The 17,633-nt window shown below is 47.7% G+C and overlaps 2 protein-coding genes across 2 annotated transcripts in view; one reads left to right on the forward strand and one right to left on the reverse strand.

The window, feature by feature from the left end:
* Nucleotides 1–256, reverse strand: part of LOC115108531 (E3 ubiquitin-protein ligase LNX-like) — an 86,423-nt gene extending 86,167 nt beyond the window's left edge. The window contains exon 1 of the mRNA XM_029632994.2: nt 52–256. The gene's annotated coding sequence lies outside the window, so the exon portion shown is untranslated. The remainder of the gene's footprint in view (nt 1–51) is intronic.
* On the forward strand, nt 207–16,630 carry LOC135564254 (uncharacterized). The gene is made up of 6 exons (XM_065008517.1): nt 207–298; nt 5,458–5,480; nt 7,431–7,522; nt 15,737–15,940; nt 16,044–16,366; nt 16,450–16,630. Exons 1-6 carry the CDS (start codon nt 207–209, stop codon nt 16,628–16,630), a joined length of 915 nt encoding a protein of 304 aa, XP_064864589.1.
* The last annotated feature ends 1,003 nt before the right edge of the window (nt 16,631–17,633 follow it).

The raw sequence follows: 17,633 nt of genomic DNA on the forward strand, positions 1-17,633 counted from the left end.
GAGGGGGAATGGAGGGAGGGAGAAAGTATGAACTGCAGGTGAACACAATACCTGTTGATTGGCTGGTGGAGTTCAGTAAGGAAATGTCCCGGTCACAGAACCTGTTGATTGGCTGGTGGAGTTCAGTAAGGAAATGTTAGGTTGCTGCCGGTCTTGGGGGAATTGTGGAATAGAGAACAAGACAGAACAGAGTCAGAGAGGTGTGGATGTGCTGTGATGACCCAGAGCCGGCTGCTAACATCTGGAAGCTGGTCCAGGTGACCAGGAAGTGGCAGAGAAGGGCGGGGCCAGAGCAAAGGTAGACAGAAAAGTGGCTTAACCTGCTCTGGGAGGGAGGGAGACTGGGAGAGGCTTGGACTGTTTCCCATACAGGGATAGACAAATAGCGCTGGAGGGAGGGAGAGCAAGAGAGGGGGAGGGAGAGCAAGGAGGAAACTAAACTAAACAACACACAACAAACCAGACATATTTTGTTAATAGTTAGATAATGAGGTATATTCCAGATTGAAAATTGTATGTGTATATTACTGTACATATTTAACACGTTCCCTGTGTATAACCATATATTTTGATACATTGAAAGTTAATATTGTGAGGCTATGTTATACATGTTTTACCTCCTGTTTCATTTTACATTTACATTTAAGTCATTTAGCAGACGCTCTTATCCAGAGCGACTTACAAATTGGTGCGTTCACCTTAAGACATCCAGTGGAACAGCCACTTTACAATAGTGCATCTAAATCTTTTAAGGGGGGGGTGAGAAGGATTACTTTATCCTATCCTAGGTATTCCTGAAAGAGGTGGGGTTTCAGGTGTCTCCGGAAGGTGGTGATTGACTCCGCTGTCCTGGCGTCGTGAGGGAGTTTGTTCCACCATTGGGGGGCCAGAGCAGCGAACAGTTTTGACTGGGCTGCGCGGGAACTGTACTTCCTCAGTGGTAGGGAGGCGAGCAGGCCAGAGGTGGATGAACGCAGTGCCCTTGTTTGGGTGTAGGGCCTGATCAGAGCCTGGAGGTACTGAGGTGCCGTTCCCCTCACAGCTCCGTAGGCAAGCACCATGGTCTTGTAGCGGATGCGAGCTTCAACTGGAAGCCAGTGGAGAGAGCGGAGGAGCGGGGTGACGTGAGAGAACTTGGGAAGGTTGAACACCAGACGGGCTGCGGCGTTCTGGATGAGTTGTAGGGGTTTAATGGCACAGGCAGGGAGCCCAGCCAACAGCGAGTTGCAGTAATCCAGACGGGAGATGACAAGTGCCTGGATTAGGACCTGCGCTGCTTCCTGTGTGAGGCAGGGTCGTACTCTGCGGATGTTGTAGAGCATGAACCTACAAGAACGGGCCATCGTTCGTTTCAGGAAGTGATGTCACTGAGTACTGCCCCTATATATAGGACCCCCCCCCCCACCTGGGATATGGATGCCTGATGAAGACCTAGGGGTCGAAACGTTGTTGTAAATAAATGTCACCTGGGAGCATAAGCAGCAGTGTACAGCGTTTTCCTTTCTGTTTCCCACAGTACAGATTAATACCAGCTGTAGACTCAGCAGGACTGTGTACCACCTACACACAACACTAAAATACACACGCACACTAGACCAGGGATGGGCAACTTTGATGGGGGTGGGGCCCACAGAAAAATCTAAACTCATCATGAAGGGCCGCATTGGCTGATGGGTCTGCATGACCACATCCAGACCCACGCATGAAGTCAACTTATTTGTGCAATCAATTTATTTCTGCAGTTAAAATACTTAACTCTCTTAAATGCATTATAGCATTAACCAGGGCTGGCTTTAGCCTTTTAGGGGCCCTATGTGACATCTGGTTGAGGGACCCCCACACCTTGCGGGCACACTTTTTTACTGGTCCCGTCCTGGCGGTAGAGTTTAATGTTCATTTCCTGCAATTCTACATACAGTGGCAAGAACAAGTATGTGATCCCTTTGGAATTATCTGGATTTCTGCATAAATTGGCCATAAAATTGGATCTGATCTGTATCTAAGTCACAACAACAGACAAACACAGTCTGCATAAACTAATAACACATCAATTATTGTATTTTTCTTGTCTATATTGAATACATCATTCTAGCATACAGTACACAGTGTATGTTGGGAAAAGTATGTGAACCCCTAGGGTAATGACTTCTCCCAAACTAATTGGAGTCAGGAGTCAGCTAACCTGGAGTACAAACATTGAGACGAGATTGCAGATGTTGGTTAGAGCTGCCCTGCCCTATAAAAAACTCTCACAAAATTTGAGTTTGCTATTCACAAGAAGCATTGCCTTGTAAACCATGCCTCGAACAAAAGAGATCTCAGAAGACCCAAGATTAAGAATTGCTGACTTGCATAAAGCTGGAAAGGGTTACAAAAGTATCTCTAAAATCCTTGATGTTCATCAGCCCGTGGTAAGACACATTGTCTATAAATGGAGAAAGTTCAGCACTTGCTACTCTTCCTAGGAGTGGCTGTCCTGCAAAGATGACTGCAAGAGCACACCACAGAATGCTCAATGAGGTTAAGAAGAACTTAGTGTCAGCTAAAGACTTACAGAAATATCTGGAACATGTTGACGAGTCTACAATACTTAAAACACTAAACAAGAATGGTGTTTATGGGAGGACACCACGGAAGAAGCCACTGTTGTCCAAAAAAACCACATTGCTGCACGTCTGAAGTTCGCAAAAGAGCACCTGGATGTTCTACAGCGCTACTGGCAAAATATTCTGTGGACAGATGAAACTACAGTTGAGTTGTTTGGAAGGAACACACACCACTATGTGTGGAGAAAAAAAAGGCACAGCGCACCAACATCAAAACCTCATTCCCACTGTAAAGTATGGTGAAGGGAGCATCATGGTTTGGGGCTGCTATGTTGCCTCAGGGCCTGGAGAGCTTGCTATCATCAACAGAAAAATGAATTACCAAGTTTATCAAGACATTTTGCAGGAGAATGTAAGGCTACCTGTCTGCCAATTGAAGCTCAACAGAGGTTGGGTGATGCAACAGGACAACGGCCCAAAACACAGAAGTAAATCAACAACAGAATGGCTTCAACAGACAAATATATGCCTTCTGTAGTGGCCCAGTCAGAGTCCTGACCTCAACCCGATTGAGATGCTGTGGCATGACCTCAAGAGCGGTTCACACCAGACATCCCAAGAATATTGCTGAACTGAAACAGTTTTGTAAAGAGGAATGGTCCAAAATTCCTCCTGACCGTTGTGCAGGTCTGATCCGCAACTACAGAAACATTTGGTTGAGGTTATTGCTGCCAAAGGAGGGTCATTCAGTTATCAAAACCAAGGGTTCACTTACTTTTCCCACCCTGCACTGTGAATGTTTACACAGTGTGTTCAATAAAGACATGAAAACGTATCATTGTTTGTGTGTTATTAGTTTGAGCAGACTGTGTTTGTCTATTGTGACTCAGATGAAGATCAGTTCAGATGATGCAGAAGTCCAGGTAATTCCAAAGGATTCACTTACTTTTTCTTGACACTGTATTTTGCCATTGTATTTTGCCAAAATGTTGTTTTCTTCAATTCTACACATTTTGCCATTGGGCAGAGAGAACATATATACATTTGATGACAAATTTCATCCAATTCAACTAATCATGCAGAGAGAAACATTTTGCAGTTTTGCAGCTAATTTCTTGCAATTTTATACATTTTGTCATCAGGGGATTCTTTGCAATTTAAAGCAAATTTCCTGCAATTCTGTGCATTTTGCATGCTTTTTGCCATGTTAATTTGATATGAGTGAGAGTGACTAACAAAATCAATGGGGGCCACCAGGAGGTCAGGGCACGTGCCCTGCGTGCCCTGTCGGTATTCGGCCGTGATTAATACAAGTTTAGATAGATGGCTAGACTAATTTACCAATCTAAAAATTGTTAGCTGGCATGGGCTAACTGCTGATGCACAGCGAAATTTCGAAATTGCACTTTTTGTATTCTACTATTCTAACTCTCAACAGCAAGTTGACAGAGATTTCTCGGAAGTAGATCGGGGTGCCTTGTGAGGATCAGGCGAGGAGTGGCTAATCTGCCTTTGCCATCCATACTGTTAGCCAACATACAATCTCTGGAAAATAAGTGGGACGAACAAAAAGCACATATATCCTACCAACGGGACATCTCCAGGCCCTGAGGCAGCAAAGCATTGCTGCTACTCTCTGTTATTATCTATGCATAGTCACTTTAATAACTCTACCTACATATACATATTACCTCAATTACCTCGACTAACCGGTGCCTCTGCACATTGACTCTGTACCGGTACCCCCTGTATATAGCCTCACTATTGTTATTTTACTGCTGCTCTTTAATTATTTGTTACTTTCATTTCTTCCTTTTTTTTCTGTATTTTCTTAAAACGGCATTGTTGGTTAAGGGCTTGTAAGTAAGCAATTCACTGTAAGTAAGCAATTCACTGTAAGTAAGCAATTCACTGTAAGTAAGCAATTCACTGTAAGTAAGCAATTCACTGTAACAAATACTGTGACAAATACCATTTGATTTGATTCGAAGTTGAGACCCCGACTGAGTTCCTTTATTTATTTTTGTTGGGGACCCGTTTTTGGAAATTGATCTGAAGCTATCAGTTAGTTGTCCATCCCTGCACTAGACCAACCAGAACACAATCCTATTCTAGGACAAACATGGTCATATACTACAGAGACAGACTTTGTCCTAGCATGTTCCTGCTCAAGGAAAAACATCACTTCGTAATCTAAAGCAAATTACAACTTGGCAGCTACGCTAACCAGAGACAGAGAGCATTAAGGCTTAGACAACAATACCAGGATGTGTGTACAACACAGATGAACACAGATATTAAACCAGGGGCTTGGACAGATTCCTGTGTCTTTGTTATGGTTTTTCTGCTTTCTGACAATAGTTCCTTTTTACAACCCACGAAGACCACATATATGTGTGTCAATGTGTACAAAACAGCTGCTATCCTACGTTTTTGTTGTGGTTCGTGCATAGCCTACATCACAGTTTTCTCTGTAAACCCAGAACATGAGCCATCAACAGCTGTTTCAGTGAGACAGACAGACACACGTACACAGACAGGCAGACAGACAGAGACTGAGAGTTAATGATAAACTTAATCATCAGAGTATGACACATCTGATCATTTAATCACTATAGCTAGATGTGAGCCTGCCGATTGCATTTCAGCTGCTAGTTCTGCGTTAAATAAAAACCCACACACTCCTGTATATGCCAGTCAATGTTTTATTTTATTACAGAAGTTGGAAACGAGCTGGCATTGGACAGGCAAAAGTGAATCCTTCAGTCAGACAATTTGCAGTCAGTTTTCTTTGGCATCTTCCCCGTTCTGGAGTCCCTTAAGTTGATGGAAGTGGGTGGGTGATTCAATAAAAGTATACATGTTTTGTGCTTAAAATGACAGTAATGTGTGTATCTCTGTGTGCATGTAGGGATCTCCTGCCCCACAGCACCAGTAAGTACTATGGTGGCAAATAAGTAGGACAGAAGTAGTAACCCAATGAAATGTATGGTAGCATTGCTAAATCCTCCATTGAAAATCCTCCCCCATCAAAACAGACCTAATCAAAGACCTAAAGGCACGTAGCCTTTAGTGACCCTTTGTCAAACCTCAAATGAATCTTGTCGCCTCGGAAAATCACAGCAGAAACTCCACAAGTCCATCTGTCTAAAGAATCAAATCCTTTCTAAGTGCTCATGCAGATTTCAGGTCCCTTTACATAACATCTCCAGCCATTCAGTGGAGTTTAATGACCCATACCAATTCTCCAGAATGTGAGAATGGCATCTATACATATCATTTGATTGTGTAAGGGTCTCTGTGTGTAAAGCAAAGCAGTGCGACTTAAACAACAACACAGAGTTACACATGGAATAAACAAACATACAGTCAATAACACAATAGAAAAAGTATATGTACAATGTGTGCAAATTAGGTAGGATAACAGAGGTAAGGCAATAAATAGGCCATAGTGGCGAAATAATTACAATATAGCAATTAAACACTGGAGTGATAGATGTGCAGAAGATGAGTGTGCAAGTAGAGATACCGGGGTACAAAGGAGCAAATAAATAACAGTATGGGGATGAGGTAGTTCTCACCCTACATCCTTCTGTTGTCTTTTCCCTGAAGCAAAGTTGTTGTAGGCCTAGTCAGTAGTACCTGTGTCACGTTCTGACCTTAGTTCCATTGTTTTGTCTTTGTTTTAGTGTGGTCAGGGCGTGAGTTGGGGTGGGCAGTCTATGTTTGTTTTTCTATGATGTATTTTGCGTTTGGCCTGGTATGGTTCTCAATCAGAGGCAGGTGTCGTTAGTTGTCTCTGATTGAGAATCATACTCAGGTAGCCTTTTCCCACCAGTGTTTGGTGGGTGATTGTTTTCTGTGTCTGTGTGTTCCACACGGAACTGTTTCAGTTTTCCTTTCTGTCTTTCTATTTGTTATTTTGTATTTTCGTGTTCAGTGATTTTGTTCATTAAAACATGACGAACACGTACCACGCTGCATATTGGTCCGATCTCTCATACTCCTCGTGAGAGGAGGACAAATCCCGTTACAACCTGGATGGGGGAGCGGATGCTGCGGTGGAAATGGTGTTGTAGGGCTCTAATAGTCAACAGGAGCCAAATGACCCCTGGTAGGTTAAACCAAAACCCTGACTTTCAGAGGTCATTAAATAACCCACAGCACTTGTTACAGCATCTCTTCACCACGTAATGGTTGGGAATGTGTTCCCAATCTTCCTACCTGGTAATATAAAGTTCAACACCAGAGATAAATGTGCTTTTTGCATGGTTTTAGATTGCCTCTTCATCAATGATGTACGTGCTTGGATTGTGCTTTTTCACTTTCTACCACTTGTCTATTTTAGTTGGCATTCACTCAACTCTGGTCTCATCGCCCTCCCACCCCTATGGGAGGGCAGCTCCTGCTCAGCCCAGGCACAGCTCTTCTCTGTCCTGGAACCCCAATGGTGGAACAAACGTCCCCTTAAAGTCAGGACAGCTGAGTCCCTGCCCATCTTCCGGAAAAGTCTGAAACCCTACCTCTTTTATCTTAAATAACTCTCACAGCGACCCCCCCCCCCCCAATGTAATGTAACATGTTTGAGACTCACTAACTCACTATGTATGTTTAATGTTGATACACAATTAATTTATAGAGTATGACATACTCTTATAGATGATTTCTGAAGCAGTCATGCATTGCTTATGAAGCCTTTATGTATGCTATATAAAGCTTTTATAAGTTCGTTTCAAGTGGAACCCAACTCGGTCGCACTCACATCCCCTCTCTCTCTCTCCCCCCCACATCCTCCCAACCACCACCCCTCTCTCTTCCCCTCTACCCCGCCTCTCTCTCACTATCTCTGTCTCCCTCTCTTTATCTCTCTCCCCCTCTCATCAGTCTGTGATTGGAAGTGCGGTATTTGTCACAGTGCTATCTCCGGCTGGGTTTTTGAGCCCGCCCAGCAGCCAATCAGGCTGACGAGGGTCTTTGTGAGTGAGTGAGTGAGGGTTGATGAACTAACAGCTCTGTTTCGCTGAGTGACCTTTATTGCTGTCATCTATCACTCGGTCCATCCAGACCCTCCTCCCCTCCTCTCCTCTGCTCTCCTCTACAGGGCTAGGGATGCTTACTGATTATGTGTTTACAGGTTCGGTAAAATACAACGGCTATTGTAGTATTAGGTCCCTACCAGGCTTGGTTCTACATTTGCAGCCCCAAAGAATGTGCAATACATGCAAGATTCTGTTCAGTATTTGTCGTAACGTGGCTTGGTGATACAGTAAATGGTATTCCACCTTAATCAGCCCCATCTCAGGTGTAGCTGTGGCTACTGTCACTGCAGATGCTCCGCTGAGTCCTTGCAGTGTCTTCTATCTGCTGGTGTGAAATGAGACTTCATAGTGATGAAGTTACTACTGTCTGGCAGGGTCCTGGGGCTTTGACCTGACAGTTATGTGAACTGATCGATTGAGACTCCACTGCTCCCCATGACCCCCCCGCACCCCCCCCACCCCACTGTCACCCCCATCAACACACCTGCTGGGACCCAGACAGGAGTCACCCCTCTGCTCTCTCCCTGTCGTTCTCTAGCTCTAACACACTATCTCTCTCACCCTCTCCATATTCCCCCTCTCTGTGGCTCAGAAGCAATTACATTGTAGTCACTACAGAGCATCACTATCTTTGTCCATGCAGACTGTCCAGGGAAGGTTCAGAATGGGCGTGAAGATGAATGTTATTCAGGGAAGTATTGGGCTATGCGATAGGGAGCTATACTACTGTGGGACTAACCTGGCTCTTTCACACTGTCTGGAACTCTGGGAGTAGTGCAGCTAAACGTCCTACAGATGGATTAAATAGAGTGAAAACTCTCCTCTGTTTCATTTCTTCTGAGTCTCCTGCTGCCCTGTAGGAGTCTATAAAAACACTGGGCTGCAGGTGAAAACCAATCTCCCTCTCTCTAGGACACTTTCTCTTTCACTTTCTTCTCTGTCTGTCTCTTTCTCTCTCTCTCTCTCTCTCTCTCTCTCTCTCTCTCTCTCTCTCTCTCTCTCTCTCTCGCTCTCTCGTTTTTCTAGGACAGTCTCTTTCTCCCTCTCTTTCAATTGAACTTTGCCCTCTCTCCCTCGTCCCAGTCTCATTTCCATTCAGGTTGCATAACGAAAATTACAACCTTTTATAAAACCAGGTATGAAATATAAACACTAAATAAAACAAGTGCAGAATATACAGTTTTCTATGCATTTTAATCGCTCTCACCTTCGTCCAATATCCCTCTCTATCCCTGTTGCCCTTCTCTCTAGTGACTAGGAAAGGCTCGCTCCTCTCCATACGCCATCCATTTTTAATGTTAACAATGCTAATGTTCCCCTTAGCATGAATATTGAAGAGGAAGACTGCAGTCACCAAGAAGAACTAGGTCCCGCTCTCTCACCACGGAGATACCACGGACCTCTGTCTTGCAGAACTAATGTGATTATTTACTGAAGAGAGAGAGAGGGAGGGGTGGGGGTGGTTGTGAGGGTGAGGGTGAGGGAGGGGTGGGGGTGGTTGTGAGGGTGAGGGTGAGGGAGGGGTGGGGGGTGGTTGTGAGGGTGAGGGTGAGGAGGGGTGGGGGTGGTTGTGAGGGTGAGGGTGAGGAGGGGTGGGGGGTGGTTGTGAGGGTGAGGGTGAGGAGGGGTGGGGGGTGGTTGTGAGGGTGAGGGTGAGGGTGAGGGAGGGGTGGGGGTGGTTGTGAGGGTGAGGGTGAGGGAGGGGTGGGGGTGGTTGTGAGGGTGAGGGTGAGGAGGGGTGGGGGTGGTTGTGAGGGTGAGGGAGAGGGAGGGTTGGGGGTGGTTGTGAGGGTGAGGGAGAGGGAGGGGTGGGGGGTGGTTGTGAGGGTGAGGGAGAGGGAGGGGTGGGGGGTGGTTGTGAGGGTGAGGGAGAGGGAGGGGTGGGGGGTGGTTGTGAGGGTGAGGGTGAGGAGGGGTGGGGGGTGGTTGTGAGGGTGAGGGAGAGGGAGAGGGAGGGGTGGGGGGTGGTTGTGAGGGTGAGGGAGAGGGAGGGGTGGGGGGTGGTTGTGAGGGTGAGGGTGAGGGTGAGGAGGGGTGGGGGGTGGTTGTGAGGGTGAGGGAGAGTGAGGGGTGGGGGTGGTTGTGAGGGTGAGGGAGAGGGAGGGGTGGGGGGTGGTTGTGAGGGTGAGGGTGAGGGTGAGGAGGGGTGGGGGGTGGTTGTGAGGGTGAGGGAGAGGGTGAGGAGGGGTGGGGGTGGTTGTGAGGGTGAGGGAGAGGGAGGGGTGGGGGTGGTTGTGAGGGTGAGGAAGGGGTGGGGGTGGTTGTGAGGGTGAGGGTGAGGGAGGGGTGGGGGGTGGTTGTGAGGGTGAGGGAGAGGGAGGGGTGGGGGGTGGTTGTGAGGGTGAGGGTGAGGGAGGGGTGGGGGTGGTTGTGAGGGTGAGGGAGAGGGAGGGGTGGGGTGTGGTTGTGAGGGTGAGGGTGAGGGAGGGGTGGGGGTGGTTGTGAGGGTGAGGGAGAGGGAGGGGTGGGGGTGGTTGTGAGGGTGAGGGTGAGGAGGGGTGGGGGTGGTTGTGAGGGTGAGGGTGAGGAGGGGTGGGGGTGGTTGTCAGGGTGAGGGTGAGGGAGGGGTGGGGGTGGTTGTGAGGGTGAGGGAGAGGGAGGGGTGGGGGTGGTTGTGAGGGTGAGGGAGAGGGAGGGGTGGGGGTGGTTGTGAGGGTGAGGGTGAGGAGGGGTGGGGGGTGGTTGTGAGGGTGAGGGTGAGGAGGGGTGGGGGGTGGTTGTGAGGGTGAGGGTGAGGAGGGGTGGGGGGTGGTTGTGAGGGTGAGGGTGAGGAGGGGTGGGGGTGGTTGTGAGGGTGAGGGTGAGGAGGAGTGGGGGTGGTTGTGAGGGTGAGGGTGAGGAGGGGGGGGGGGTGGTTGTGAGGGTGAGGGTGAGGAGGGGTGGGGGGTGGTTGTGAGGGTGAGGGTGAGGGTGAGGGTGAGGGTGAGGAGGGGGGGGTGGTTGTGAGGGTGAGGGTGAGGAGGGGTGGGGGGTGGTTGTGAGGGTGAGGGTGAGGAGGGGTGGGGGTGGTTGTGAGGGTGAGGGTGAGGAGGGGGGGGGGGTGGTTGTGAGGGTGAGGGTGAGGAGGGGTGGGGGTGGTTGTGAGGGTGAGGGTGAGGAGGGGTGGGGGGTGGTTGTGAGGGTGAGGGTGAGGAGGGGTGGGGGTGGTTGTGAGGGTGAGGGTGAGGAGGGGTGGGGGGTGGTTGTGAGGGTGAGGGTGAGGAGGGCATCTCAATTAGAGAAGCATGAAGACCTGATATATGACAGGGAGGAGGCTGAACATGGGATATGTCTGTAAGAGAAACCAGTTCATTGGCTGTACTAACCCTCAGCCCATCTTAAACGTTAACCCCCATCCCCATGCCTTTACACAACTATTAGCATGTAGTTTGACGTGTATTTCAGTATAGTTGGTGTGCATTGGTAAGTGTGTAGGTAATACAGTACGTACAATATTTATTTTTTCTGATCATGTGCGCTGTTGTTTGTAATGACACTGACAGAGTAATGTGTCGTGCGTTACGGTATGTGCTGTTGTTTGGAATGACACTGACTGAGTACTGTGTCGTGCGTTACGGTATGTGCTGTTGTTTGGAATGACACTGACTGAGTACTGTGTCGTGCGTTACGGTATGTGCTGTTGTTTGTAAATGTAAATGTAAATGTAAATGTTTGTAATGACACTGACTGAGTAATGTGTCGTGTGTCATACGGTATGTGCTGTTGTTTGTAATGACACTGACTGAGTAATGTGTCGTGCGTTACGGTATGTGCTGTTGTTTGGAATGACACTGACTGAGTAATGTGTCGTGCGTTACGGTATGTGCTGTTGTTTGGAATGACACTGACTGAGTACTGTGTCGTGCGTTACGGTATGTGCTGTTGTTTGTAATGACACTGACTGAGTAATGTGTCGTGTGTCATACGGTATGTGCTGTTGTTTGTAATGACACTGACAGAGTAATGTGTCGTGCGTTACGGTATGTGCTGTTGTTTGTAATGACACTGACTGAGTAATGTGTCGTGTGTCATACGGTATGTGCTGTTGTTTGTAATGACACTGACTGAGTAATGTGTCGTGCGTTACGGTATGTGCTGTTGTTTGGAATGACACTGACTAAGTAATGTGTCGTGTGTCATACGGTATGTGCTGTTGTTTGGAATGACACTGACTGAGTACTGTGTCGTGCGTTACGGTATGTGCTGTTGTTTGGAATGACACTGACTGAGTACTGTGTCGTGCGTTACGGTATGTGCTGTTGTTTGTAATGACACTGACTGAGTAATGTGTCGTGTGTCATACGGTATGTGCTGTTGTTTGGAATGACACTGACTGAGTACTGTGTCGTGCGTTACGGTATGTGCTGTTGTTTGTAATGACACTGACTGAGTAATGTGTGTGTCATACGGTATGTGCTGTTGTTTGTAATGACACTGACAGAGTAATGTGTCGTGCGTTACGGTATGTGCTGTTGTTTGTAATGACACTGACTGAGTAATGTGTCGTGTGTCATACGGTATGTGCTGTTGTTTGTAATGACACTGACTGAGTAATGTGTCGTGCGTTACGGTATGTGCTGTTGTTTGTAATGACACTGACTGAGTAATGTGTTGTGCGTTACGGTATGTGCTGTTGTTTGTAATGACACTGACTGAGTAATGTTTTGTGTGTCATACGGTATGTGCTGTTGTTTGTAATGACACTGACTGAGTAATGTGTTGTGCGTTACGGTATGTGCTGTTGTTTGTAATGACACTGACAGAGTAATGTGTCGTGTGTCATACAGTATGTGCTGTTGTTTGTAATGACACTGACAGAGTAATGTGTCGTGTGTCATACAGTATGTGCTGTTGTTTGTAATGACACTGACAGAGTAATGTGTCATGAGTTACGGTATGTGCTGTTGTTTGTAATGACACTGACTGAGTAATGTGTCGTGTGTCATACAGTATGTGCTGTTGTTTGTAATGACACTGACTGAGTAATGTGTCGTGTGTCATACAGTATGTGCTGTTGTTTGTAATGACACTGACTGAGTAATGTGTCGTGCATTACGGTATGTGCTGTTGTTTGTAATGACACTGACTGAGTAATGTGTCGTGCGTTACGGTATGTGCTGTTGTTTGGAATGACACTGACTAAGTAATGTGTCGTGTGTCATACGGTATGTGCTGTTGTTTGGAATGACACTGACTGAGTACTGTGTCGTGCGTTACGGTATGTGCTGTTGTTTGTAATGACACTGACTGAGTAATGTGTCGTGTGTCATACGGTATGTGTTGTTGTTTGGAATGACACTGACTGAGTACTGTGTCGTGCGTTACGGTATGTGCTGTTGTTTGTAATGACACTGACTGAGTAATGTGTCGTGTGTCATACGGTATGTGCTGTTGTTTGTAATGACACTGACAGAGTAATGTGTCGTGCGTTACGGTATGTGCTGTTGTTTGTAATGACACTGACTGAGTAATGTGTCGTGTGTCATACGGTATGTGCTGTTGTTTGTAATGACACTGACTGAGTAATGTGTCGTGCGTTACGGTATGTGCTGTTGTTTGTAATGACACTGACTGAGTAATGTGTTGTGCGTTACGGTATGTGCTGTTGTTTGTAATGACACTGACTGAGTAATGTTTTGTGTGTCATACGGTATGTGCTGTTGTTTGTAATGACACTGACTGAGTAATGTGTTGTGCGTTACGGTATGTGCTGTTGTTTGTAATGACACTGACAGAGTAATGTGTCGTGTGTCATACAGTATGTGCTGTTGTTTGTAATGACACTGACAGAGTAATGTGTCGTGCGTTACGGTATGTGCTGTTGTTTGTAATGACACTGACAGAGTAATGTGTCATGTGTCATACAGTATGTGCTGTTGTTTGTAATGACACTGACAGAGTAATGTGTCGTGTGTCATACAGTATGTGCTGTTGTTTGTAATGACACTGACAGAGTAATGTGTCATGAGTTACGGTATGTGCTGTTGTTTGTAATGACACTGACTGAGTAATGTGTCGTGTGTCATACAGTATGTGCTGTTGTTTGTAATGACACTGACTGAGTAATGTGTCGTGTGTCATACAGTATGTGCTGTTGTTTGTAATGACACTGACTGAGTAATGTGTCGTGCATTACGGTATGTGCTGTTGTTTGTAATGACACTGACTGAGTAATGTGTCGTGTGTCATACGGTATGTGCTGTTGTTTGTAATGACACTGACTGAGTAATGTGTCGTGTGTCATACAGTATGTGCTGTTGTTTGTAATGACACTGACAGAGTAATGTGTCGTGTGTCATACGGTATGTGCTGTTTTTAGACAAGCATGTTAAGCTGTTGTATGCTTTCATAGGTAAACTAAGGCAACGCTTCTAGACCTGGCCTCTGTTTTGTCACCTGGGTCTCTCTCCCCCTCTCTCTCTCTCTCTCTCTCTCTCTCTCTCTCTCTCTCTCTCGCTCTCTCTCTCTCTCTCTCTCTCTCTCACTGACGCACGGATGCAGAAATGATAAACAACTCTGATCTCAGTATTCTCTTATTCCTGTCCATTTGGTTTTACTCCACACCACTACCATCCTCTCTTTTCCTCTGTCCTGGATTCAAATGCACTTTCTCTCTCAACCCTTATTTCCTTCTACCATACACAACGTTGAAAGGAGGTTTTTTTGCTTTGTTTGAGTTTTGGTCAAACACAGTTTTTCAGTGCTGAAAAAATGCACTTACCATTGTATGTTCTACATCACTGATGCAAGGTGGCATTTGCAATGCACTGGTGCTCCCATCTCATCTTGTTTCCCCTACTCTCCTCTTACAAGAGTAATGGAGTGTGCTTTTTCTCCATCACTCTGGCCCAGACAGGCACTAAAGAACAAACAGTTTCACATATTTAAGCACACAAATACCCTGAGTCAGAGAGGAGCACATCTATTACATCTGTCTGTCCCTCCCCACCCTGAGCTCCCTCCCCTGGCCTGGCCGCGTGCCAACGTCCCCTGGCTAGCTCTTATCAGCTCCAGGTGCCCAAGTACTTTACCTCAGTAAAACCATCTGGGTGCCAAAAAAACATTACATCAATACAGTGAGTGTCAGTGTGGGTCAGGAGGTGATGAGGTACCTGGAAGCAGGCATCACTGTCTGAGTTGTGGTGGCATAAGTGCCCCCTTCCTCTTTCTTGTTGATTGCGTCATGTGCTCAAAAAACAACCCAGTATTGATAAAGGAGGACAGTCTATTTACATTTTCTCTGCTCTGACAAATTAATTTGGGAAAATAATGGTGTGTCTGATGTTAAAGGGTTGTTCCATTATCCTGTCAGTCTGATCACAGTGTCTGTTCTGCTCCTGATTCTGGCCCATGCAGCTACACACAGACCTGACAACAGACGTTTGCATGAGCAGTAAACAATAACTTCAAAAGCAGCCTTTTAAAACATCTGGGATTGATAGTATTATCTGTCACAGTGACAAACAGAGCGAGAGAAAAACATGAGCACAAGACATGCCGTGTGTGTCGAATGAGAGGGACATGATCAGAGAGAAAAACATGAGCACAAGACATACCGTGTGTGTCGAATGAGAGGGACATGATCAGAGAGAAAAACATGAGCACAAGACATACCGTGTGTGTCGAATGAGAGGAACATGATCAGAAAGAAAAACATGAGCACAAGACATACCGTGTGTGTCGAATGAGAGGGACATGATCAGAGAGAAAAAAAGGGAGGGAGACAGAATGATGGAGAGAAAGAAAGAGAGATATTGAGTGTGCCTCAACAGTGAGGTGTCCCAGCTCCAGCTCCATTCCCAGCCCCAGCTCCAACCCCATCCCCAGCTCCAGCCCATCCCCTGCTCCAACCCAACCCAACCCCAGCTCCAACCCATCCCCAGCCCCATCTCCAACCCCATCCCCAGCTCCAACCCCATCCCCAGCTCCAGCCCCATCCCCAGCTCCAGCCCCATTCCCATCCCCAGCTCCAGCCCCATCCCCAGCTCCAGCCCATCCCCTGCACCAACCCAGCCCCAGCTCCAACCGCATCCCCAGCTCCAACCCCAGCTCCATCTCCAGCCCCATCCCCAGCTCCAGCCCCATTCCCAGCCCTAGCTCCAAACCCATCCCCAGCTCCAGCCCATCCCCTGCTCCAACCCAACCCCAGCTCCAACCCATCCCCATCCCCAGCCCCAGCTCCAACCCATCCCCATCTCCAGCCCCATTCCCATCTCCAGCCCCATTCCCATCCCCAGCTCCAACCCAGCCCCAGCCCCATCTCCAGCCCCATCCCCAGCTCCAGCCCCATTCCCATCCCCAGCTCCATTCCCAGCCCTAGCTCCAAACCCATCCCCAGCTCCAGCCCATCCCCAGCTCCAGCCCATCTCCAGCCCCATTCCCAACCCCAGCTCCAACCCAGCCCCAGCCCCAGCTCCAACCCATCCCCATCTCCAGCCCCATTCCCATCTCCAGCCCCATTCCCATCCCCAGCTCCAACCCAGCCCCAGCCCCATCTCCAGCCCCATCCCCAGCTCCAGCCCCATTCTCATCCCCAGCTCCATTCCCAGCCCTAGCTCCAAACCCATCCCCAGCTCCAAACCCATCCCCAGCTCCAGCCCATCTCCAGCCCCATTCCCATCCCCAGCTCCAACCCATCCCCAGCCCCAGCTCCAGCCCCATTCCCATCCCCAGCTCCATTCCCATCCCCAGCTCCAACCCATCCCCAGCCCCAGCTCCAGCCCCATCCCCAGCCCCATTCCCATCCCCAGCTCCATTCCCAGCCCTAGCTCCAAACCCATCCCCAGCTCCAGCCCATCCCCTGCTCCAACCCAACCCCAGCCCCAGCTCCAACCCCATCCCCATCTCCAGCCCCATTCCCATCACCAGCTCCAACCCAACCCCAGCTCCAACCCATCCCCAGCCCCAGCTCCAACCCCATCCCCATCTCCAGCCCCATTCCCATCCCCAGCTCCAACCCCATCCCCAGCTGCAGCCTCATCCCCAGCTCCAGCTCCAGGCTCAGTAAGTGGTGTCCCGGTGGTCTGGGTCTCACAGTTACCAGAGCATTTCTGTTCCACCAGATAACACTGCTCCTGCTCACGCCAGCCACCAAATGAAGATGAATACACTTAATCTCCTCCGCCAAAAGTCTACCCCTATGTATTGACATCTCACTAAATCTAATTCTAACTCAAACCAGTCATATGGTAGCAGCACTCTCACTCAACAATTAATACAGTTCAATTACTGGTGGTGTTCTCCTGGAACATATTAACACAATCATAGATGTGGGCCTCACAGTTCTATTGCACTCAGTTATCCAAGAGGTTCCTATGTATGTTCCTTCCCTAAAAAAATTGGCAGTATGTGACTCACCGTGTGTGTGTCTGTGTGTGTGCATACAGGGTGTCTAAAGAGCCATATGAGTGTATGGGACAGTCTCATTGTCATGCTCCACTGTTGACCCCTGCCTGCCCTAGCCTGGCTGACACATGACCTGCGTGACTACACAGCAAGTCAAGAAGACTTCGAGAGCTGGGCTGCAGTCCAAATACATTCATTTGACGCCGTCAGTCCTCGCACTAGCCACTTTCCCTCGGGGAATCCCAGTCGCAACCGGATGCGGTTTGATTGCCATCTTAAGTGGAGGTCCAATTCACAAACTTTGCCCCCGACGGACCTCGATTTAGCTTGAGGGAGCGAGTGAAGAACTTGGATCACTTGTGGGGTTGACATGACTTGTCTGACTAAATAAATTGGATGCATGCATGGTGATTTTTCTGTATTTTTCTATGTGGCTGACGTAGGCACACATAATACATCCATGAATAGCGATAGCATTAATCTCACTATTTCAATCTCACAATCTGTGTTTTTATAATGAGAAAGCGAACAAAAACTAGGTTTATTTTGTAATGGAAGGATTTTTATGAAAATCAGAGTTGAAGCCAGCATTAGATGTTGTCTAATCATCATAACTGCATGTGGCTTTACTGCAACAGAGTAGCACAACATCCTTCAATTGAAGCAAACATACTAAAGTGGCCACATCTCTCACAAAAACGGATCAAATTTAAATCACTGATAA

The sequence above is a fragment of the Oncorhynchus nerka genome, linkage group LG24 (genome assembly GCF_034236695.1).
Source record: "Oncorhynchus nerka isolate Pitt River linkage group LG24, Oner_Uvic_2.0, whole genome shotgun sequence".
NCBI classification, from domain to species: domain Eukaryota; kingdom Metazoa; phylum Chordata; class Actinopteri; order Salmoniformes; family Salmonidae; genus Oncorhynchus; species Oncorhynchus nerka.

Excerpts from the sequence above, each read along its gene's own strand:
- LOC135564254 (XM_065008517.1), top strand. The coding sequence starts at position 207 with ATGTGCTGTGATGACCCAGAGCCGGCTGCTAACATCTGGAAGCTGGTC. Across the intron at positions 299-5,457 it reads AGGGCGGGGCCAGAGCAAAG|GGATCTCCTGCCCCACAGCA; the intron begins GTAGACAGAAAA and ends GTGTGCATGTAG. Across the intron at positions 15,941-16,043 it reads TCCAGCCCATCTCCAGCCCC|CCAGCCCCAGCCCCATCTCC; the intron begins ATTCCCAACCCC and ends CCCAGCTCCAAC.